Source organism: Gorilla gorilla, chromosome 17 (genome assembly GCF_029281585.2).
Source record: "Gorilla gorilla gorilla isolate KB3781 chromosome 17, NHGRI_mGorGor1-v2.1_pri, whole genome shotgun sequence".
Taxonomy (NCBI): Eukaryota; Metazoa; Chordata; class Mammalia; order Primates; family Hominidae; genus Gorilla; species Gorilla gorilla.
Window position 1 is genome coordinate 85,948,760 of NC_073241.2, and position 25,812 is coordinate 85,974,571.

At 39.7% G+C, this 25,812-nt stretch overlaps 1 protein-coding gene across 3 annotated transcripts in view; it reads right to left on the reverse strand.

Moving 5' to 3' along the window:
* Window positions 1–25,812, reverse strand: part of TXNL1 (thioredoxin like 1) — a 48,514-nt gene that overhangs the window by 18,838 nt on the left and 3,864 nt on the right. For all 3 annotated transcript variants that reach the window (XM_004059461.5, XM_063699245.1, XM_055368198.2), the window contains exons 3-5: window positions 16,837–17,534; window positions 4,696–4,792; window positions 2,626–2,799 (exon numbers count right to left, since the gene is read on the reverse strand). In XM_004059461.5, coding sequence (XP_004059509.1) covers window positions 2,626–2,799; window positions 4,696–4,792; window positions 16,837–16,934 — 369 coding nt within the window. In that variant the 5' untranslated portion in view covers window positions 16,935–17,534. The remainder of the gene's footprint in view (window positions 1–2,625; window positions 2,800–4,695; window positions 4,793–16,836; window positions 17,535–25,812) is intronic.

Below are 25,812 nucleotides of genomic sequence, written 5' to 3' on the forward strand. Positions count from 1 at the left end.
AATAATCAGGTTAATCCAGAATACGCAACAGTCTATAAAACAGATATCCTAGCTAGGTGCAGTGGCTCACACGTGTAATCCTAGCACTTTGGGAGGCTAAGGCAGGTGGATCACCTGAGGTCAGGAGTTTGAGACCAGCCTGGCCAACATGGTGAAACCCCTTCTCTACTAAAAATACAAAAAGTAGCTGGGTGTGGTGGTGGGCACCTATAATCCCAGCTACTTGGGAGCCCAAGGCAGGAGAATTGCGTCAAACGAGTGGCAGGGGCAGGGGCCAGGGGGACGGTGGAGGTTGCAGATCGTGCCACTTCACTCCAGCCTAGACAAAAGTGTGAAACTCCATCTCAAAAAAAAAAAAAAAAAAATTAATTAAATAAAACAGCCTAGACCCATGCTATTCAATATGATACTCATTAGCCACATGTGGCAATTTAAAATTAAATTAATTAAAATTAGATAAAATTAAATATTAAGTTCCTCAGTTGCACTAGTCATATAACAAAATGTTCAATAGACAAGTGTGCCTAGTGGCTACCATATTACTAGACCAGCGCTGGTTTAGACTTTCAAAATGGAAAACCATGACAGAAAAAAAAGGCAGGGAAAAGTTTCTAGACTAAAGAACATTAATTAGGACAACTTAAATGCAATGCATGATCCTTGATTTGATCCTAAATGGTGGGAAACAGCCATAAAGAATATTTTGGGGATAATTAAGAAAATTTAACTGTAGGATAATTAGAAATATTGTATCAATATTAAATTTCTTGGGAGTTATAATGGTATCATCGTTATATAAGATTACCAAATTTAAATACTGAATAACCCTGTAAGACCTAAATAGTTCAAAACTTTAATGTCTTGATTGACACCTGACAGAAAAAAAGGGACATTTAAAAATAACAGCTTTTCATATTTTATCCATAACATTTGCACAAAAACTAAATTTTTATTTCTTAAAACTTCATTTTTTCCTGCCTATTTCCTATCTGAGGCCAAAACACTCATACCACAGCGGATGTGTAAAGAAGTATGCCTGTAGCTAGGCAACAAGACTGCTGTGTTCCTAAGACTTTTTAATGCAAACACCCTTAGTAATAAAGGGAAAAAAATACAAAGATATAAACACAATGGTTTACAAGTTAAATGATTTCCAAAACTGTCCAAAAGATGTAACAACCCTGACATAAACGATATGTTGATACTTCCTAATTGGACATTACAATTTCAAATTACAGGTCTATTTTAAACAAATAGTAATTGTACTTCCCTAAATTAATGCTGGTATCACATTACTGATGCTTTCTGACACCCTTACAATCTCCTACTACACACCCATATACAAAGAATCTCTCATTTTTTTTTTGGACTATAGCATCTCTTCATTCGGCATGAATTTAGACTTACAGGGAGGACTTGTAGCTCCATGACACAGATCTGCTCTAATATGCCTGTTATACCTTGTTTAAGATATTAGCTTTGGCTAGGTGCAGTGGCTGACGCCTGTAATCCCAACACTTTGGGAGGCCAAGGCAGGTGGATCACCTGAGGTCAGGAGTTCAAGACCAGCCTGGCCAACATGGTGAAACCTCGTCTCTATGAAAAATACAAAAATTAGCTGGGCATGGTGGCAGGTGCCTGTAATCCCAGCTACTGGGGAGGCTGAGGCAGGAGAATAGCTTGAACCCTGGAGGCGGAGGTTGCAGTGAGCTGAGATCGTGTCACTGCACTCCAGCCTGGGTGACAGAGGGACTCCGCCTCAAAAAAAAAAAAAAAAAGATATTAACTTTAACTTGAGGTAACTTTTTTTAAAATTCATCCTTTGATCTGCCAGTGCAGTAACTTTGTAACCAGAGAAATTAAAAACTATATATATCTCTTAGTATACAGGATTTACCTATTTGTATAAGCAAATCTAATACCATGAAGTGCTAGTTCCAAATTTTGCTTCCTTCTTGAATAGCTCTCAAATTAAAAATGCTGCATTCTAACTATTTATACTCTGCAATTTCCACACACTATCCTTTAGATTCTTAAGTCTTTATGTTGTTACTTGAAATAACTTACTCTTAAAACCTAGAATAATACATGTGATAACAAAGTCAAATTTGATTCTAAAACAAAATCAGTAATTAGACTTTTTTTTTTTTTTAAATAGAGTGCCAGAAAAGAGGGCATACATTTAAAAAGATAAAACTATAGGAAGTGAGTGGCAGTAAAAGGAGTTAATGGCCATAATTAAAACTTGTAAGTCATTTTACATAATTGTCAAAAAGTGAAAAAAAAATTTCTAATGCACATTTCTACATTTTCTGGAAAAAAAAGTATAAAGCAAGTATTTTTAAATGGCTATTAAAATAGTTCAGAAAACAGATTTTTAAAAAGTGGCAAAGAAAATTAGGAGAAATTTAGGAAAAATGATTTATGATAGAGGCTTAACACACACACAAACGTACACATACAGACAAAACTCAATAGTCAGCTAATAAATTTGAAAGCTCTTATTTAAAAGTATTCTAAACCAGTAAGAGATAGAAGATGGAAACATAGTTATATTTCATTTTAGCCCAATAATGACATGTACAAGATATTATACATTATGATTTCACTTTTCAGTCTACATACATAGCCTTTTGGAATATCTGTGTCCTCATTGCTTCCAGGGTCATTTTCTAAGTGCTGCTTGATTTTTTCTTCTAATCCCACAGCATCTGCACCTTGATATTGATCAATTCTCACTTTGTTTCGAAAAAACAAAAATGTAGGTGTTGCTGATATATTGTTGGTGGCAGCTGTTCCCTAGAATTGGCAAGTTGGACAGTGTTATGAATTAAATCTTAAACCACTTTGAATATTCATTCTACACCTTTATGGAAGTTAAATACCATAAGCATGAACTAAAAACATGTAAAATACTGCATTTTTGTTATTTAAGGAAAAAATAGACCTATTCCTAAGAGAGTTCCCCTTTGGGCATAGCTACATTACCATCACACACACAATGAAGAACATTCCCTATGTTTTTATCATTTTTACTGGTAAATACATCATCCAGTAGAAAAATTAGCTTCCAATGCAGAAACTGTGCTTAACGCCAGACAGGTCTTTCATAATTACAGGTATTTCTCAAAAAGAATAACCAAGAAGGGTATTGATAAAGTCAACACAAACCACTGCTACTAGAAAAAAGTGCACGTCTGAAAACCGGTAGCCAATCTGCCTGTTAAAAAGAGCATGTAATGTACTTTGCACTGCAACCGTCACCCAATTTTTATTCTTACAGAAATGACTTTTGGTCACCCATCTAACACATTCTAACAGCTCTTTATAAATTCTGTCCTAGCTCCACAATTGCATAAGACTAACTACTGAATGGAAATTACCTAATAACCACCGAGTATCCTAGTTTAAGTTTTCATGACAAGTATAAAGGAAACAGTAAAGCAAATATGGCACCTTACATATTCAAATATTATGAAAGTCACTACTACATTTTTTAAAGAAAAAGAACATAAAGATAACATAGGAATGTCTTCTCAAAGCCTCTAGGTGAAAAAACTATGACCTTTCAGGAAAGTGCTGCCCAAAACAATGGATATGTAGCACATGTGAGCTACACATGCAATTGTAAATTTTCTATTATCTATATTAAAAAAGCAAAATAAGTAAAATCAAGTTTAATATTACAGGAAATCTAATATATGCATTTTCAATCTAATCAACATAAAAAGATAATGCAATATTTTACATTTTTTTATACTGTCTTTAAAATCTGATCTGTATTTTATACTTTCCGTACATCTCAATATGAATTTGTCACAGTTAAAGTGCTCAGTAACCACATGTAGCCAGTGGTTACAATACCTGACAGAACAGCTCCAGGAGAAAGCACTTTCATTTTAGAAATAGTGATTAAATCAGGGGCCAATGATATAGTGCAATAACATGCAACTAAGTGCTGAAACATAAATGTGTGTAATGTAGGGTTTTCAACAAACCCCCAAAGTAACTACACACTACACAATATTCTAAAATTTTTCCCACACTCAGAAATTTAACAAAGATAAAGCTGCAGAGCTATAGAGTTGTTCCTTAGTTAGAACTAAAGACTCTACTTTTTAGGATTGGAAGGAGCTTTCCAATTTTTTTTTCCCTTAACAATTCCCCACATTTCTGCATATACAAATACAGAACTGCCACATACCATTCCAACTAAATAATCAGGGCAATTCACCTACAACACTGTGGCTCAATCAACAATAATCACCATTTTAAAGTTTCTGCTCAGTGTGTCCATTTGGAGATAAGATAACAAACTGATCAATTCAAACTACAACCAAGAACTCCTTGCCACTGCTATATAATGCCAATGCCTCGGGGGTAGAAGATATAATTCTAGGTTTGCAAAACACAAGGAAATGTAATACACAGAACTGCTAGGTGACCTATTAACAACATCGTATTAATTTTATATCAGAAGGTGATTAATACAAACCTGAAGCAATTAATAATGTGCTACTCTTCTTAACTAATGCAGCCATAATGACATCTGTAATAATGACATCAACATAACATCTTCCTATCTTCAAAGGAATAAGTACTATGTGCATCAAGAGATAAATGAAGAATATTAATGTTGGATTTCAAATTTATTCAAAAGTAAATTAAAAAGAAAAAAAGATTCCTTTCCCTTACCTGACACTGATGTACATCGACTTCCAAGAAAACAGCCTGTGGATATTTATTACTCATAGAACTGAATGCTGGGGCAATCCTCAAACATGGCCCACACCTGTTAGAAAAGGAAAATTAAGTAAAATAACACTAAAGATTGTAATTCTAAAGCACTCGTCAATTAAACATAAAATAGAACAAACACTGATATTGCTGGCTTTTGACTCTCTGTTTCTTGTTTTGTTTTGTTTTTTGCTTTTTTTAAGACAAGAGTCTCATTCTGTCGGCCAGCCTGGAGTACAATGGAGTGATCTCCGCTCACTGCAACCTCCATCTCCTGGGCTGATTCTCCTGCCTCAGCCTCCCCAGTAGCTGGGATTACAGGTGCCCACCACCACGCCCAGCTAATTTTTGTATTTTTAGTAGAGACACGGTTTCACTGGGTTGGCCACGCTGGTCTCGAACTCCTGACCTTAGGTGTTCCACCTGCCTTGGCCCCTCCCAAAGTGCTGGGATTACAGGCATGAGCCACCAAGCCGGTCTTTTTTTTTTTGGAGACAAGGTCTCATTCTATAACCCAGGCCAGAGTACAGTGGCATGATCATGGCTCACTGCAGTCTCAATCTTCCAGGCTCAAGCAATCCTCCCACCTCAGCCTTCCAAGTAGCTGCAACTACAGGTGCATGACACCACACCCAGCTACCAAGCTAAAAATTTTTTTTTTTTTTGAGAAGCAAGGTCTCACTATATTGCCCAGGCTGGTCTCAAACTCCTGGGTTCAAGTGATCCTCCTGCCTTGGGCCTCCCAAAGTGCAGACATTACAGGCATGAACCATAACCCTAGGCCTGATTCTCTGGTCTATTTGAGTAAGTTATTTACATATACTTGTATCAATACTATACTGTCTTAATGAGCCCAGATGTTACATTTAGTCTTCATAACTAATAGTGTTAAGTCTTCCAGCTTTGTTCTCACTGAGAGAAATTAAAGAAAACCTAAATAAATGGAGGAATTTACTCTGCTTATGAATTTGAAACTCAATATTGCCAAGATACCAATTTTACTCAATTTGATCTTTACAACTGATGTAAGATCTCAGCAGGTTTTCTTGTAGAAATTAACAAATTTCCATTCTAAAAATTATAGAGAAATGCCAAGGACAGCCCAAGTCGTTTTGAGGTTCTAATCTGAAAAAATTATATTATCAGATCTTAAGAACTATCATAAACCTTTATTAAGAGAATACAGTACTTGTACAAGAATAAGCAAAATGATCAGATCAGTTTTCCTTTGAAAGAAGAGTCTAGAAACAGACCCATCTCACATACAGTACTCTGATGTCTGAAAAACTTGATGTAGCATTGCAGTGGGAAAAGGATGGTCTTTTCAATAAATACTGCTAGATCAACTATATGCTCATACAGGAAAAGCAATGAATCTCAACACACCATACACAAAAACCAATTCCAGATGGGTTGTAGATCTAAATGTAAAAGGTGAAACAATGAGGGTTTTAGGAAAAAATACAGGAAGACACTTTCAAAACCTCAAACTAAGCAATGATTTCTAATACAAAACACAAGAAGTAGTAAAAAAAAAAAAAAAAAGGTTTGACAGACTGGACTATATTTGATAAACTGGAAGATTAAAACCTTTTATTCATAAAAAATGTCTTTAACAGACTAGGAAAAAGTATTTGCAAAACATATCAAACAAAGGACTTATACTTCTAATACGTAAAGAACTCCTACAAAACAAGGAGAAGACTGAAACCCAAAAGAAAAAGAATGAACTCTTGAATAGGTACTTGACAAATGAGATTATCCAAACAGTCAATAAATAAAGTCAAAAACTTTCTATAAAGCAGGAAAGATGTTCTACTTCATTAGTCATCAGGGATACCCGGGAAATGCAGATTAAAACCAACTCAGCAAAAATAGCTACAAGAAGAATTAAGTATTGTCAAGAATGCAGAGCAACTAAACTTTTATATACTGTGACAGTGCAAGCTGGTATTAACCATTTTGGAGGGAAAAAACCAAACTGCTAAAATACACCAACCCATCAACATTCCTGGGGGATACATCTAAGAGACATGTTCACCTCAGAACATATGAAAAAGTATTACTAGTAATAGTTCTAAGAGTCAAAAATCAGAAACAATTAAATTCTTATCAACAGAAGAATGGGTAAGCTAATTATAGTTATACAATGAAATACTACACAATAATGAAAATAACTGGTGTAAAACCTCTTGCAAAAACATGGATGAACCTCACAAATAACATTGAGGAAAGAAAGCAACTACTAGTGTATACTATATGACTACATACAGTTCAAATACAGACAAAACCAATCAATGGTATCAGAAATCAAGACAATGGTTACCTTAGTGAGTTACTGATAGAATAAGACTTCTGCAGGCTAGCAATGTTTTGTTTGTCTGGAAGCTGATTAAATAGGTGTGTTCAGTTTGTGAAAATTAATTGAACTATACATTTCTAATTGTGTGCCATGTATGTCTCAATAAAAGTTTGCAGAAATAAGAAATGCAAGAAAAAGCAAATTCTAATGCACAAAATAAAAACAAATGTTAAAACTCAAGTTGTGATCAACTCCACATTCTTAACATTTCAATCAGCATTTCACCTTGTGTTATCCTGAAAGCCATACACCAAAAATCTAAGAAAATAATATTTACAGTCAACTAAAATTAGTCTTAAACTTTATAAATGGGAATATATATCACTACACTGTTTTTCAAAGGCCACTGATTGGGTCATATCTATTCATTTTAGATGAACACAAGCCAAGACCCAATAATTGCCCTTTTGAAAGTCTATTCCATTTTAACAACACTTACTCTATTTCACAATAACATGTAGTATAAGGAAGTTCAATGTAACATGTTTGTAATAGTAAAGTTAGAAAACAATTTAAATGGCAATTAATGGAAAACTAGTTTAAAAAGTTATGACAGGGGCCAGGCACGCTGGCTCACACCTATAATCCCAGCACTTTGGGAGGCCCAGATGGGCGGATCACTTGAGTCCAGGAGTTCTAGATCAGCCAGGCCAACATGGTGAAACCCCATCTCTACTAAAAATACAAAAATTAGCCAGGCATGGTGGCGCATGCCTGTAATCCCAGCTACTCAGAAGGCTGAAGCAGGAAAATCACTTGCACCCGGGAAGCGGAGGTTGCAGTGAGCCAAGATCACACCACTGCACCCCAGCCTCATACTGTGCAGTGTTTAGGGGGGAAGAAAGTCTCATTATAAAACGTTCTCTAGGATCACATTTCAAACCTATGTATATATATAAATGCATAGGGGGTAAAAAGACAGAGACAGGCACAATGAACAGTTAGTATCCATAATTCTGCATCCTTTGCTTTTTTGTGATGAATATGTATTTTCATTTTAAAATATTAAATGAGCTGAGAATAAAGAATTTAGTGTTAACTGCATTTACACAGGTGTCACAAATTACAGAGGTATCCATTCTATAGTACAATATATCCATTCATGAAAACCACCCTCCTGCAAAAACACACACCAAAAAGAGAGAATTTATGGGAAAAATAAGTTCGTGGCAAACTACTTGAAACCCATGCAATTTTGTAACAAGATCAGTAAGAAAGATAGTAACCAGACTGGGCGCGATGATGGCTCATGCCTGTAATCTCAGCACTTTGGGAGGCCAAGGCAGGTGGATCACTTTAGGTTGGGAGTTCAAGACCAGCCTGGCCAACATGGTGAAACCCCATCTCGACTGAAGTACAAAAATTAGCCAGGCGTGATAGCGGATGCCTATAGTCCCAGCTATTCGGGAGGCTGAGGAAGGATAATCACTTGAACCCAGAAGGTTGTAGTTAAGCCAAGGTCACCAAGATCGTGCACTCCAGCCTGGGCAACAGAGCAAGACTCCAACTTGGAAAAGAAAAAAAAAAAAAAGACAGTAACTAGGATTCAGGAAAAAGATGGACATCCCAGCATGTGGCTCAGAGCTGGAAGCGACCTTGGGGAATATTTGAAAAGAACAAAATCAACTGGAAATGATGCTTACAGGTGTTGTGACAAAGCAGACTGAAGTGGAGCTCTGAGCCAGTGGGGCTGCCATTAAGGAAGGGACAGGAGAAAATGCAACACTGAAAATAAACCCTTCTGGGGAACAAGCGCTAGGTGTAGGCACTCTTATTTAACTTCATTAACTTTCTTAAAATAAACAAGAGAGGGAATTTGCCTGTGTGGCTGAGAGCTTTCTGCTTCCAGATGAAGGTTTTATTTCTATTTTTCACTACCTAGGAATAATCACACATGAACCAATACAACTTCCATATCACATTGACATCTCTCTATTCATCAATTATTTACGAGCTAACTGGTGTTACAGACACACATCTTGCAGCTGAATAGACTATTAAAATTATGGTTACTGTGCAAAAAACTGTTTCAAGATTTAACTTTATCTAGATTCTTTAATTTTAGTTAGCCATCAGAGGTTGGAACTTTGGTCAAAAATCAAAATGCATCAGCAGAGAAGCATAAATATATACAAACTCACAAATATATACAGCAGCACACTTTCACAAAACAATCATTCAAATAAATCGATCATTTTCTTTTTTCTTTTTTTTTTTTAGGGTTTCACTCTGTCACCCAGGTTGAGTGCAGTGGCATAATCATGGCTCACTGCAGCCTCATTCCCTCAGGCTCAAGTGATCCTTCCACCTCAGCCTCCCAAGCAGCTGAGACTACAGGCACGTGCCACCATACCCTGCCAATTTTTGATGTTTTGAAGACACGAGGTCTGCCTATGTTGCCCAGGCTGGTCTCGAACTCCTAGACTCAAGTGATTCTCCCACCTCAGCCTCCCAAAGTACTGGGATTACAAGTGTGAGCCACTGTGCCCAGCCAATTGATCATTTAACATAAGATGTCTGTCTCCTTAACAGGAGCAGTTGAGAGTAAACAAATTTCCATTAGCTGAGATCATGAACAAGTCACCTGATTTCTCTGTATAAAATAAAAGGACTCTCCAAGGACTTTTCCCAGCTCTACAATATTATGCACCCAGTATGCTTGAATTTCAGAATTACACCTTTTTCTCTTGCACACACCTTGATTAGCTGCCCTTTGCACAATCTACAATTTCTTATTTCACTGCAAAAGGTTCAAGAGATCACCTAGTCCAGACATTTAAAATGAAGAAAAAAAAAAAGTTACTTTTCTACTCTAAACCTTCTCTTTGACTGAAAACTTATCTGCTTAGTCCAACATATAAAATGCGTATGTTAGAAGGATTTTGAGTTATGCTGTTTGAGAAAAAGAATACAGTAAACCGCTAGCTTTCTACAATGTATAAAGAAATAAACCCAGCCGGGCGCAGCGGCTCACGCCTGTAATCCCAGCACTGTGGGGAGGCCAAGGCTGGTGGATCACCTGAGGTCAGGAGTTTGAGACCAGCCTAACCAACATGGTGAAACCCCGTCTCTACTAAAAATACAAAATTAGCTGGGCCTAGTAACGCATGCCTGTAATCTCAGCTACTTGGGAGGCTGAGGCAGGAGAATCGTTTGAACCTGGGAGGCAGAGGTCACAGTGAGACGAGATTGCACCACTGAACTCTAGCCTAGGCAAAAACGGCGAAACTCTGTCTCAAAAAAAAAAAAAGGAACCCACAAAATTAAAACTTTAAAACAGACATAACCTAATATAATTAACCATTAAGTAAGAACTGAAGATCAGAAGATGACCTGCCCAACACCAAACATCCTAGTTGGCGGCAGGGCCACCACTAGAACAGGCAATTCCTAAATACAATCCAAGATCAGCTTTCTTTAAAAGAGCATTAGCTTCTTTTTAATACACTTTTTACTATAGTCATAATATAAAATAAATTCCATTTCATGAACTAGCTAACTGTCCTTCCCTTCAAGATAAGTGTCTTATCTTGAGCAACAACTTGTGTCAATACACACAACTGGTAAGTGGATAATATGCTTTCTAAAGCCACAATTAAAGAATTTTTTTCTCTTTTTCCTGCAGGGTAAAACTTTAAGCAATTTATACATGTGCTATGTTTACTAATGGGCAGGCTTAATCACAATTGGTATTATTAATTACATAAAACAGCTAGCATTCATTGGGCACTTACTATATGTTACGCATTCACAAACTCATGCCGCCTCATTTAAGCTTTATGACTCTAAAGAACAACAAATTAGTAAGCTTAAATTAGATCCCAGAACCCAACTCTTAACAGCTATGCTAAAAAGTCCAAAACAATGTCCTACACAGTGCCTTTCACTGTTATTTCCAAATCAATTGCCAAGATTAAACTGTGTACACACTCTTGAAAGGTAGCCAGACAAACTACATAACTGTATGATTCTGTTTCTATAAAGTTCAAATACGGGCAAAACTGATCTTTAGTGTCAGAATTCAAGAGTAGTGGGAAGAAGCTTGGGACAGTGCGAGGAGTCTGGAGTTAATGATCTATTTCTTGCACATTTTTGTATATTTGCACTTCAATAAAAAGTTAACAAATAAAGCAACTCTGTTCTCCAGGGCTTCAATATGCCCTAGTCTTACAGCTACTTGCTAACGTTTTCTGCCTGGTTCCTATGGACTACTGGGCCTGCTAACTCTGTACTTCAATAAACTTCCTTCAGTTATCAGTAATTTTGTGGTATGTAATTAACATATGTTTAATATACAATTATTTGGACAAGCTATTGTAACTATTAGAACTCAACATCCTAATATACACTGACATCCTTCTTAGATTGTAACCAACCCTAACAAACTACAAAGGCAGATCTGCTTTAAGAAAATTCAATGTATCTCCAGCCTGAGCAACACGACAAAACCCCACCTCTACAAAAATTTTAAAACTTAGGCAGGGCACGGTGGCTCACGCCTGTAATCCCAGCACTTTGGGAGGCCGAGGTGGGCGGATCACGAGGTCAGGAGATTGAGACCACCCTGGCTAACACAGTGAAACCCCGTCTCTACTAAAAATACAAAAAATTAGCCAGGCGTGGTGGCGGGCGCCTGTACTCCCAGCTACTCGGGAGGCTGAGGCAGGAGAATGGCGTGAACTCGGGAGGTGGAGCTTGCAGTGAGCTGAGATTGTGCCACTGCACTCCAGCCTAGGCGAGAGAGCGAAGACTCTGTCTCGAAAAAAAATAAATAAATAAAAATTAAAAAAAAAAAATTAGCCAGGCATAGTGGTGCGTGCCTGTAGTTCCAATTACTGCTGGGGCTGAGTTGGGAGGATTGCTTGAGCCCAGGAGGTCGAGGCTGCAATTGAGCCATGATCACATCACTGTACTGCAGCCTGAGCAACAGAGCGAGACCCTGTCTCAAAAAAAAAAAAAAAAAATCAGTGCATGGTAAACATTATCTACAAAAGTGATACATTCATCAATTCAACATAAAAACCACTGGCTGGGTGTGGTGGCTCACACCTGTAATCCCAGCACTTTGAGAGGCCAAGGCAGGCAGATCACGAGGTCAGGAGTTCTAGACCAGCCTGACCAACATGGTGAAACCCCGAATCTACTAAAAATACAAAAATTAGCCAGGTGTGGTGGCGCATACCTGTAATCCCAGCTCCTCAGGAGGCTGAGGCAGGAGAATTGCTTGAACCTGGGAGGCGGAGGTTGCAGTGAGCTGAGATCATGCCACTGCACTCCAGCCTGGATGACAGAGCAAGACTCCATCTCAAAAAAAAAAAAAAAAAAAAAAAATCATTCACACTGTTTAATGGGGGGGAGCGGGTAGACCGGGGACAACGAACGACACAATGTATATTCTTTTAACCCTTTAGTAACAACAAAACTGGTACTACTTATAACCACTAAAATGTATCTGGGCATAAGTAACAATTTGGAGACACTGTTTAAAAATATTACCAAAAAGAATATCAGAGAGTGAAATGAATTGCAGGCAGAGGTGTAAATTATTTAAGGAAAGGCATATTGAAAATTGTCAGGCTCTGTGCAGATACACAGAGATGAACGTGCATTTCTTTTCTCCTTAGGCTGGAAAGATCAAGAACAGCACTTTATAATTCAAACGATGCATTTATTAACGGTACCTTAAACAAGTTATTTAACCTCTCTGTGACTCAATGTCCTCAACTGTAAAACAGGGATAGCTGTTAGGGTTATTCTGAGGAATGAATGAGTCAATATAAGAGCTTAAACAAGTTCCTTACACAGACTAAGGAATATGTAAGCTTTGACTATTTTAATCCTTAAAAAATACTCTGGGAAAAGGGTGCTGATCATTCAATGAGGAAAAGACAGTGTTTTCGATAAACGGTGTCGGAAAAATTGGATATCCACATGCCAAAAAGTGAATTGGACCCTAACTTTATGACATATACCAAAATTAATTCAAAATGGATCAAAGACCTAAACTTAAGAGCTAAAACTATAAAACTCTTAGATGAAAACATAGGGAGAAATCTTCATGACACTGAATCTTGCAATGATTTCTTGAATATGACACCAAAAGCATAGGCAACAAAAGTATAGATAAATTGGACTTCATCAAAATTTAAAACTCATGCATCAAAGGACACCATCAAGAAAAAGACAACCCACAGAATGGGACAAAGTATTTGCAAATTAAATATTAACATCCAGCATATATAAAGAACTCCTGCAACTCAACCCAAAAACAAACCACTCAATTCAAAAATGGGCACAGAAGGCCCAGCGCAGTGACTCACACCTGTAACTCCAGCAATTTGGGATGCTGACATGGGAGGGTCGCTTGAAGCCAGGATTTAGACCAGCCTGGGCAACAAAGTGAGACTTAGTCTCTAAAACAAAAAATAAATTAGCGGGCATGGTGGTATGTGTCTGTAGTCCAATTTACTTGAGAGGCTGATGTGGGAGGATTGCTTGAGGCCAGGAATTCAATGCTGCAGTGAGCCATCGTCTCAAAACTGCACTCCAGCCTGGGCAACAGAGCAAGACCCTGTCTCTAACAAATAAGAAAAAAGAAAAGCAAGCAAGCAAGCAGACATCCCTGTATAGCAATGTCCCCTAGCAGCATTATCCACAACAGCCAAAGGAAGACACAACTGGAATGTCCATCAAAAAATGAACGGGTATACAAAATTTGCCATATAAATAAATGGATTATGTTGTGCAGTTATAAGGAAGAATGAAATTCTGAGACATACTAAGACATGGATGAACCTTGAAAATACTATGCTAAGTGAAGTCAAAAACAAAAGGACAAATATTGTTACGATTTCACTTATATTAGGTGCCACAAATTGACAAATTTATAGGGACAGAAAGCAGAATAGAAGTTACCAAGGAGGTAGATGGGGAGGGGCAAATTACTGCTTAATGGATACAGTTTTGTCCCTTTGGAGAAGTAAGGATGGGGAGTTATCCTTTAATGGATATAGAATTTCTGTCTAAAGTTATAGGAAACCGTGGTGATGGTGGCACAACATTGTGACTGTATAGTCATGTCTGCGTATCCGGGGGATTAGTTTCAGGACCTCCAGCAAGACACTAAATCACAGATGCTCAAGGGCCTAATAGAAAATGACATGGTATCTGCACATAACCTACGACCATTCTCCCATATACTTTAAGTCATCTCTAGATTACTTATAATGCCTAAGGTAAATGCTATGTAAACAGTTGTTATACTGCATTGTTTAGAAAATAATGACAAGAAAAAAGTGTGTACATGATCAGCACAAATGCAATTTTTTTTCTCCAAATATTTTCTATCCACATTTGGTTCAATCCATGGATACACAGGGCTGACTGTCCTTAATGCCAATGAATTATACTCTTACAAATGGCTAAATGGTCAAATTTATGTTATATATATTTTATCATAAGCCACTAAAGATTCTTACACAGGAGAACAATCCATGTATCATTTTAGTAAAATTTAGACTGAGAGTGGATAAAGCATAGAAGTTAAAAAAAAAGAAAAAAGGTTTAAAATAGGGTTGGAAAGGAAATGAAATAGGTGCTGGAGAAACTATGCCCTCAGTCTAAACTGGGACAGCATTAACTTTGATCTAAGAGGTTTCTTACAAGATTTTACTGAATACAGTTGTTTCTGAGTCTAATACTGACCCGTCATATACATAATTCTGGGTTCCTATTGACAATGAGTTTAGACAGGATGTATTAATGGCCAATAAGTTCGAGGAATATTAAAGGTAAATACAATAATCTTACCAGATTTGTAAACGTAATATAAATATGCTTTTGAACTTACTCTAAACCCAAACATTAATTTTCCCTCGGTTTTTACAAAGAAAAAAAATTTTAATTCCACTAAAATATCTTTTTAAATGTAACAGTTCTTTAGCAATCAATGTCTGCAGTTATGCTTACGCTTAAGTGACACCACACTGATAGAAAAAACCTTCCTTCGCAGCAATGTTTCCCCAGTCTTCTCACTTCAATCAATATTTATTTATTATTCTATTATCTCTCCCACTGCTATGGTAAGGGAGAAAAACAATATATCATTGAGGGACAAAAGTATAAAAGCTTCGACGGGCCAGAATTAGAAAAGTGAACTAAAAGTGAGGTGAGGTTCCTTATTGAAATCCTATCTTCCCTTTTCCACTGTGGCCTAGATACTTAATGTACTACAGGTATTCCCCTATTATTAAGAATACAGACATTACAAAATTGCTAAAAATGAGAAGACACACTTATAGAATTCTAACATTCTTTTTAGGTGTTTTATATATATGACATCACTTATCCTTTCAAATTTAGTAAATGCAAAATTCCGTGTATCATATGGGTACTCTAGCCCACCATGTGAATGAAACGCAAGGTACTATCCTTTTTCAATTCAGCGTAAGAGAGACTGGTCCAAAAATAAGTCTTAACTTGTTTTCATATCTATCTGCATCCATTCCCTAATCAGCGTAAGAGAGACTGGTCCAAAAATAAGTCTTAACTTGTTTTCATATCTATCTGCATCCATTCCCTAAAACGATATAATCCTAATGCCACCATTTATATACTCAACATTTAGTGAACCATCTAGTGGAAACTTTGTTTTTTGCTCTGAAATTCAAAATGGAATTTTGTGTTTATACAGTTATTTGGACAAGAAAGTGTGTTACATAAACAGTGATACCAGCAGTAGACTGCTCCAAGTTAGACGTATAAATAACGCCAAGGGGTCAAGGAAAATAAAGCGGAAACCTCTCATACTTCTAACTAAATAGTATCGACATATACAAGGAGAGATCTGTGAAACACACACACACGCTGAAATCTTGGTTCTCAACGCCGAGTTCCAACATTTCATTCTTACACAGGAACTTTACTACACATCCACTATAAAAGGTCCACCGTTTCTACGACCTATAATTTTGCTGATATTTACCAAAGACAGTTAACATTTTTCAAGATCCCTGTCCTCTTAAGTGAAAAAACAGAGCCTGGTCAAACTAAGACATCCGGCCAACTGTCCACCTGAAATATATTATGTATGTACTGTCGTGTATGACCAGTTGCAATCGCATACATAGGGGAGCCTAAGCTACAAGTTAGTGGCCGAACGAGGAAGAAAAAAGTTCAAATAATTTAAAAAGCACCCTAACCCAACGTTAACTTAGTTCGAAATGCATTAGCAGAAATTCAGGACTCAGAGCTACGCATATTAGTTAGATCGCCCCATCTGAATCTTCAAAGGCTTTAGAGAGGGGTAGGTGGCGAAGAGAAACAAAGTGTTCGGTAAATTAAGCTTTTGGAGCTCTGGAGATGCAAATGACAGCTGGCTCCGCAGAAAGAAGGGGTCAGGCTCAGGCAAGGGTGGCTGCGGAGACTCCCACAGGCTGGAAGGAATAGGGGCGGGCCACCCCCAAAACCAGTTTGTCAAAGAATTGAAAAGGAGCAGGTGAGGAATCTCCTGAGCTGGAGAAGCCGGCCAGCCAGGCCCCCGAGCCCGTCTAGGAACCCCTGTGCATAAATGGGGGTTCACACCCGAGAAACGAGGCCTAATTCCGGCAGCTCCTGGGGCTGCGGCGACTGCCGGACACTCCGGGGCAGCAGACGGCTAGGAAACCAGGGCCAACAAAGAGTGAAAGGAAAGCAAGGAAGGACAGACGAGAACCCACAGAGCTCGAGCCTGGCCTCACCCTCTCATGGTGAACTTGACCACGGCGAGTCTGGAGCCCGCGCCGCTCAGCTCTGGCTGGAAATCCGGGTCGCTCCCGACGGGCTTCACCCCCACCATCCTCACAGAGAGCCCGGCAGGGTGGCCGCGACGCCACTGGCTTCGAAACTGAAGGAGAAGACGATCTGGGAGAGGAAGGAGAGATGCTCAGGAAGGCCGAGGCCTGGACAGAAGAGGTGGCGACCGCCGAGTCTTCTCCCGGGACTCTCAGTGCCGAGTCACGCCAGGGAGCGGAGCGGCCGAGGGGGCGGGGAGGGATGGGGGAGGGGAGAGGAGAAGGATGGGAAGGCGTGCGGCACCCAGCAGCCACCGCGCGGCAGGGCCGCCGGCGTGACGTCATTTCCGCGCCGTCCGGTTTGGCCTTCACCGCCCAATCCCAAAACGCGAAGCGTAGTCCCACCCTCGACTGAGTAGCCTCGCGCTAACTTGAGCGGCGCAGGCGCAGAGGCAGACGTGTAGAGGTCACGTGCGCAGGCGCAGACTGAGACGCAAAAGTTGGCATGTGCATCCGCGTTTCCCAGATCTGAGGCTTTTACCGAGGAGGTTTCTGATTTGTAACAGTAGAGAGGAAACTCGTTTTACCCCGGGGTTCTTAGCTGCTGTCCAGGGCACCCACTGGAAGTACTTTGAAGATGCTCCTGTACTGTATTCGGGGCAGGTCTACACACAAGACAAAATAACGTTTAGGAATATTTATTAACAGACTTAATTACATATGGGGCGCTTTCTGTGCAGTCATTCAGAAAGTATCGTGCACCTGTCTTTAGGTTTTCACCAAAAAGATGAAGACACTATCCCTCCTTTAGGAAGTTCACGGTCTAGTGACCGACGCAAATAGGAAGCGGTGAAGACTAACGAGATGGAAGGGTGGGGCAGGGTAAACTTGCTAGGAATCTGACTCCTGGATTGAATCTTGAAAGAGAAGCAGGGGTTAGATGGATGGTGAGAGGTAATATTCCAGGCAAGGGGACCACCAGGTGCAAATGCATGAGTTGAGAGGGTGGATAAGAAGAATAGCTAATATTTACCACATGATGTACCAGGCAAGACATAAGTTATTTATATGTGTACTAGTTCATTTAATCCCTGTGAAGTAGGTTCTGTGATTTCATTTCAAGTCAAGACAGGCTAACGCCAGTGTACTCTTTTAAATATTAGGCTAGGTGGCAAATTATCTGTCTTTGGACTTAGCTGGGGAGATGACATTGGAGGGAAGGCCGAGGTCAGATAATGACTAGCTAAGGAATTTGGATTTTGTCGGGAAGAGAATGGAAAAATCATTTCAGGGCAATTTTGCAATTACAAGTGTGGTGAAACTCCCGTCTCTACCAAAAATACAAAAAAGTAGCCGGGTGTCATGGCGCGCACATGTGGTCCCAGCTACTCGGGAGGCCAAGGTGGGAGGATTCCTTGAGCTGGGGAGGTCAAGGCTGCAGGGAGCCATGACTGCGGCACTGCACTCCAGCCTGGGCAACAGAGCCAGACCCTGTCTCAAAAAAAAAAAAAATGGAAAAAGAAAAAGTGTCTTCAGAAAAGCCCTCAGGTAGCATCAAGGAGGATGGAAGGCAGTGAGATCCATTTAGGAGGATACTGTGGTGATCCAGGAACTAAATTAGGAAAGCATCTGCAGTGGAAATGAAGAGGAAGGAACATGTTTGAGAAACAATTATTGGTCCAATTTAGTGAGATGACAGAGGAGTTTAAGATAACTCAAACATTTCAATCGTGTAGCTTTTTAAAAATGAGTTAAAATGCCTGTAGGACATCCAAGTGAGAGATATAGTAGATCGTGAGAGGGATGAGCCTGGAACTAAAGAAAAAGGACTAGGATGACATTACAGATTTGAGTCATCAGATTGGGTGATAGTTGAAGCCCAGGACATGTGAAAAGAGAAAGCTAAAGGTGTTGCAGAAACATATTAAAATAATTAATTCTTAACTGAACCCAGCCACACCAGAGGCACAGTAATTACATTCCTTTTTCATGTGATATCAGCACATTGTAATGGTTTTAATAGACAGAAGTCCCCATAATAAATATTTGCTTTTTTTTTTTTTTGAGACAGAGTCTCACTCTGTTGTTCAGGCTGGAGTGCAGTGGCACAATCTCGGCCCACCACAACCTCCGCCTCCTGGGTTCAAGCAATTCTCCTGTCTCAGCCCGCCCTGGGTAGCTGAGAATACAGGCACACACCAGCACGCCTGGCTACTTTTTTGTATTTTTAGTAGAGACGGGGTTTCACCATGTTAGCCAGGCTGGTCTCAAACTCCTGACCTAAGGTGACCCGCCCGCCTCGACCTCCCAAAGTGCTTGGATTACAGGCATGAGCCACCATGACCGGCCTTGCTACTTAAATTTTATGGCCATGCACAAACTACTAACCTCTCAGAACCTCAGCTTCCTTGTCTGTGAGCCTTGGATTAATAACACCTGCCTTCTAGGATTGTGATGGTAAAAGGTCATATTGGATGATGTTTATAAAGAACCAAATCATAAGATACTTGATAAAAATGTTTATAAACAGTGGTGTCTATTCAGCTAGTCAGCTAGGGTTGCTATAACAACTCAGTCTTTGTCTACAACAATACCAAAGACTGAGTGACTTAAACAGAAGAAATGTATTTCTCACAGTTCTGGAGACTGGGAGTCCAAGATCCAAGTGCTGCTGGTATTGGTTTCTCCTAAGGCCTCTCTTCTTCACTTTTAAATGGCGGCCTTCTCACTGTGTCTTCACATGGCCTTTTCTCTGTGCACACACACACACATGCACATACAGTACTAGTCTGTTTCTCTTCCTTACAAGGACACCAGTCCTATTAGATTAAGGATCCACTCTGATGACGTCACTTAACTTTAATTACCTCCTTAAAGGTCCTATCTCCACTTAGCGTCATATTGGGGGTTGGGGCTTCAACCTATGAATTTGGGTGGGGTGAGGGAGCACAATTTATCCAGAACAGATGGATTATTATTATTCTCAACTGTCCTTCCAGTTTTGCCTAAGAAGCAACTAGAAGTGGTCTCCACTACAGCAGCTATAGTAGATATGAAGGGAGGAACAGGGCTTATGAAAGCAAGATAGATTATAGATTCTTGAGAAGCAAGATGAAAAGAGGCATTGTAAAAGTTAGCTCTGATAGAGACACTATGTGTCCCTCCAGATCTACTCTACCTTTCTTCACTCTGCTCTCAGCCCTAGGAACCTGCCTACATGGACTGCATCAATAGGATCCTCTGTTCGAGCTTCTTGAAGAGATTGGAGGGTAGAAGAAAATGAGATCCAGTTAGTAATTCCCTTAGCTCCCTTCCTACTGTGTTGCCACAGGTTGTCTGTGTCTCCACCAAAGGCCACAGCTCTTGTCATACCATTATCCTCTTTGAGTTCCTGCAAACACTGTCTTCTATTGTCTCTTTAGACATAGAAGTAGAAATCACTCCTGGCTGTTGGCAGCACCAGGATACCAACAGAGAAACTCTGGGCCAGTCACCTAGTGTAAGGAAAATGGATGTGATTTGGTCAAGAATAGGCCGAGGTAAACATCCTGTGTGACTCATTGAGTTTGGAGCACAGACACATAACTCCACTTGTTATATAATCACAGCTATGTAGCTATAACATGGGAAGGCTCATCGCCTGGTTTGGAGGCACTATTGTTTGTAAAAGGTATAACTGCCCTGCTGACACTGTACATACAGCACAGCATGGCTCGACTCATGCCCAGAGAGAATTAAGCTGCTGACCCTGTAAGGGAGAGCTGGCCTTGCAGACCAGGGAATGCAGCTGCAGGCGTGGGAGTGGCAGAGCCGGAGCAGGCAGCCGAGACAAAGACACACAGTGTAAGAGAGCTGCTGAGTAAAACCATCTTTCACCGGCCTATGGCCTCCCAAGTGTTCTTTCAGCTACCTGCCACCCATCAACCCACTCCCTTCAGACCTCAGCATGGGCTGGAACCAGACACTGGGCATGACAGCCTGTTGGTGCTACCTAGACCTGACTAGACAAGACAGTACTGAATTGGATACTTCACATAAAGAGCAGAAACACTTGCCACTGTAATCCCAAGGCAGGCACCCATAGGAAACAGGTACCTGGAAGCCATAATTCCTAAATGGACTTCCCAGGCTTATAGCATGAACTATCTCCAGCCACCTAGCACTAGCCTAACTGGTAAGCCCAGATACCACCAGCTAATGGGCAACGTCCAGAAACTTCACTCTCCTAATACCAATAAGGATCCTTTGGTTTAAAAAGAACCACCCTTCCCACCCAGAGCATAGTTGTGTGATGAATCTAGTCCCCTACTTTACAGTTAAACTTTTCTACTCACTGCTCAATCCTTGCTGTCATTGTCTTTATTTTCTCTTTAGCAACACCATTGCTTTTTTTTGGGCGGGTGGGGACAGAGCCTCTCTCCTTCTGTCACCCAGGCTGGAGTGCAGTGGTGCGATCTTGGCCCACTGCAACCTCTGCCTCCCGGGATCAAGCAGTTCTCCTGCCTCAGCCTCTTGACTAGCTGGGATTACAGGCGACTGCCACCACACCAGGCTAATTTTTGTATTTTTAGTAGAGACGGAGTTTTACCATGTTGGCCAGGCTGGTCTCCAACTCCTGACCTCAAATGATCAGCCCGCCGTGGCTTCCCAAAATGCTGGGATTACAGGCGTGAGCCACTATGCCCGGCCCACCATTGCTTTTTTGATTTTCCTAAACTCTATCTACACGTTTGTTAATACCCCCCTTACCAAATTATCCTCGATTACCCATTTTGAATGTGCTTTTTCCTTTTGTGACTCTGCCTGATATAAAAATTTAAGAATTGTTTAACACCAGGGAAATTGGAGGTTAGAGGATTAACATACAGGCTAGAGATAAATATATGAGAGTTTGCAGCATAGCGGTCATAGATGATACCACTAAAGTAGATCATAAGGAAGTATACAGAAAAGCAAAGAGTTACAACAGAAATTTAAAGACAAATACAAATAGGGAGTAAAATGAGAAAAGTTAAGAGAAGCAGAGAATCAGGAGGACTATCACAAAAGTAAAGTGTCAAAGACCAAAAGGATGAAGGCTGTGAAATGCCTTTGAATGTAGCAAGGGAGTCATTGGTTTTTATCTGAACAACCCGCACAGTTCAGTGAATTAAGATTGGAATCAGCTCACTGACAACCACAACAAATTCTTCAGGACCTCCAGTATGGCAGGCACTGTGCCATAGCCTCAGAAGTTAAACATGATTATTACATGTTCCTGTCCTTTGGAGTATACACTTTTGTGATAGCTCCATGTCCAGGGGTATGGGCTAAAATGGAAGGCACAGACATGTCATCAACCCATAGTTGTTTCATATATATATATATGTGTGTGTGTATATATATATGTGTGTGTGTATATATATGTATATATGTGTATGTATATATGTATATATGTGTGTATATATGTATGTATGTGTGTATATATATGTGTGTATATATACTCACTATGTGTATATATGATTGAATGATGTGTTCAGTTTTCAAATTCAAAGCATACAACTAGACAGAGTTTGGAAATTATGAAGCAGGATTTCCTCATACATATGTATATACATATATATTGAGTAAATATACTTACATAAAATTTAGCATTTTAACTTTTTGTTTTTTGAGACAGGGCTTCACTTTATCACCGAGGCTGGAGTGCAGTGGCATGATCGTGGTTCACTGCAGCTTCGACCCCCTGAGCTCAACTGGTCCGCTTGCCTCAGCCTCTCATGTAGTTGGGCTGACAGTTGCATCCCACCATGCTGAGCAAATTTTTTATTTTTTTGTGGAGACGAGATCTCACTTTGTTGCTGGTCTTGAGCTCCTCGAGCTCAAATAATTCTCCTGCCTCAGCCCTGCAAAGTGCTGGGATTACAGATGTGAGTCACCACACCTGGCCCATTTTAACCAGTTTTAAAGTGCACAAGTCAGTAGCATTAAGTGCACTCACTGCTATCCATTTCCAGAACCTTCTCATGAAGGGATTACAGGCATGTGCCACCATGCCCGGCTAATTTTTGTATTTTTAGTAGAGGCAGAGTTTCACCATGTTGACCAGGCTGGTCTCAAACTCCTGACCTCAAGTGATCTGCCTGCCTCAGACTCCCAAAGTGCTGGGATTACAGGTGTGGGCCACCGCATCTGGCCTGGCTTATTTCACTTAGCGCTATGTTTTAAAATTTCTTCTATATTATAGCATATATCAAAATTTATTTCATTCCTTTTTAAGGCTCAATAATATTCCATTATATGGGCATATCACATTTTATTTACTTATTCATTTGTTGATGGACACTGAGGTTGTTGCCACCTTTTAGCTGTTGTTAACAATGCTGCTGTGAACATTGGTGTACAAGGATCTCTTCAAGTCCCTGCTTTTCAGTTCTTTTTGGTATATACCTAGGAGTGGAATTGCTGGATCATATGGTGATTCTGTTTAACCATTTGAGAAACGGCCAAACTGTCTTCCACAGTGCCTGCACCATTCTACATTCTTACTAGGAATGTATGAGGGTTCCAGTTTCTCCACGTCCTAGCAACAATTGCTAATTTTAATTTTTTTAATAATAGTCATCTTTGTGGGTGAGGTGATATCTCGCATTTCCCTAATGACTTAACATGTTAAACATCTTTTCATGTGCATAATGCTTATTTCTTTATTTTCTTTGGAGAAGTGTCTGTTGAAGTCCTTTGCCCATTTTTGAATCAGGTTGTTTGTTTTTGCTGTTGGGTTGTAGGAGTTCTTTATATATTCTGGGTATCAATCCCTTATAGAGTAAATTACTTTCAGATATTCCATTCTACGGGTTGTCTTTTCACTTTCTTTATGGTGTCATTTGATGCACAAATGTTTTAAATTTCAATGAAATTCAATTTACCTATTTTTTCCTTTTGTTATCTGTGCTTTTGCTGTCATATCTAAGAATTCAAGCTAGGCATGATGTTATACACCTGTAGTTCCAGATACTTGGGGGGCTAAAGTGGGAGGATCACTTGAGCCCAGGAGTTTAAGGCTGCAGTGAGCTAGGACTGAGCCACTGCACTCCAGCCTGGTGTAATTTGTGCGATATTTATGTAATATAAATATTAAATAAAAAGGAAATCCTGCTTCATAATTTCCAAACACTTTCTAGTTGTATGCTTTGAATTTGAAAATTGAATATATTATTTTCCCAGGTGTCCCTAGGTGGCGCAATATATTTTTAGTCAAAAGGATCTCATTTCCCCTTTGATAGCAAGTGTCTCTTTAGATGCCATCAAGTCTCCAGATGTACCATTTATCACACTAATATTATATTCTTTAGTTTTGGACACTAGGCTATGCCTTGGAGGAGAGGGTTTCCTTGGAAGCTGTAGAGTGTTCTATACTGTCACATACATGCTGCAATCTCCTGCAGCATACTAAAGAAACTCACTGGCAATTCTCAGAGTCAGTTCGGGTGTTTGCCAAATATGTAAAATAGTTTTTTATTCTTAAATTTATATCTGATGTCATTAAACTGCTTAGAGTTTCTATTAAGAAGCCCAGATATTTAGAAAAATATTTCTAACACCTCAGCCTCTGTAATAAAAACTACATTTTAAATTTTATTTTAATTTTTTAAAAGAGTATGTTGAGGGTTTTGTCTTGGTTCAGGCTACTCTAACAGAGTACCATGCGGTTGGTGGCTTAAACAAACATTTATTTCTCACAGTTCTGGGGGCTGAGAAATCCAAGATCAAGGTGCTGGCCCAAATCCAGTGTCTAATGAGGGTTCTCTTGCCGGTTTAAGAGGGCTGTCTTTTTGATGTATCCTCATACAGTGGGGAAGAAGTGGGTGAGAGAGAGAAAGAGTGGAGAGGAAGAGGGCAGGCAGGAGAACAAGTATTCTGTCTTGTCTCTTCTTTCATAAGGGCTCTACTCTCATGACCTAGTTACCTCCCAAAGGTCACCATCTCCAAATCCATCACACTGGGGTTTCAATATATGAATATTGGGGAAATGAACATTTAGTCTCTAGCATTATTAGAGTTAACTCTTTGGAACTGAGAAACTAAACAAAACTTACAATCTGTGTTTTCATTTAATCACTAGCTATAAAAGAGCTCTTTTTGCTTGTGGTATTGTAGATATTGTCTAGCTAGGAAAGACAAACAAGGAAGGAAATAAAATTCTTTTTTTTTTTTTTTTTTTTTCTGAGACAGGCTCATGCTGTTGTCCAGGCTGGAGTGCAGTGGCGTGATCTTGACTCACTGCAACCACTGGCTCCTGGGTTCAAGCGACAATCCTACCTCAGCCTCTCAAGTACTTGGGATTATAGGTGCATTGTCACCACACCTGGCTAATTTTTGCATTTTAGTAGGAATGGGGTTTCACCATGTTGGTCAGGCTGGTCCCAAACTCCTGACCTCAAGTGATCCACCCGCCTCGGCCTCCCAAAATGCTGGGATTACAGGGATGAGCCACTATGTCCAGCTGATAAAACTCTTAACAGAAGCTTCACTTTATTCAAAGCCCTCTCTCAGGCATGCCCTTGAGCAAACACACACATAACACATACACACGCTCATCATTCAGTCCATTCTTAAGTAGCAGATATCTGAATATCTGAGTACATCTGAGGGCCAGATACTGAAGAAATCCAATAAAAGTAAAATGCATGTTAGTGGTTTCTGTACAATAAGGAAGTGGCTTTTCACACAATGTTAAAAACAATATTTCCCATCAAAATTCAGAACATTAGTATTACAAGGTCAGTAGGACGATCAGCCCCACGGCAACTGGTGGAAAGCACCAGGTACATCACTCCTCACAGTAGTGGGTCTGCCTGTCTCCCTGCCTCCCTGCCAGACTGAGTAACTTGACCACAAGAACCAAGTCTCTACATTTTCTGTATGTGTAGCTCAGCATAGTGCCTAAAACCACTGGATGGT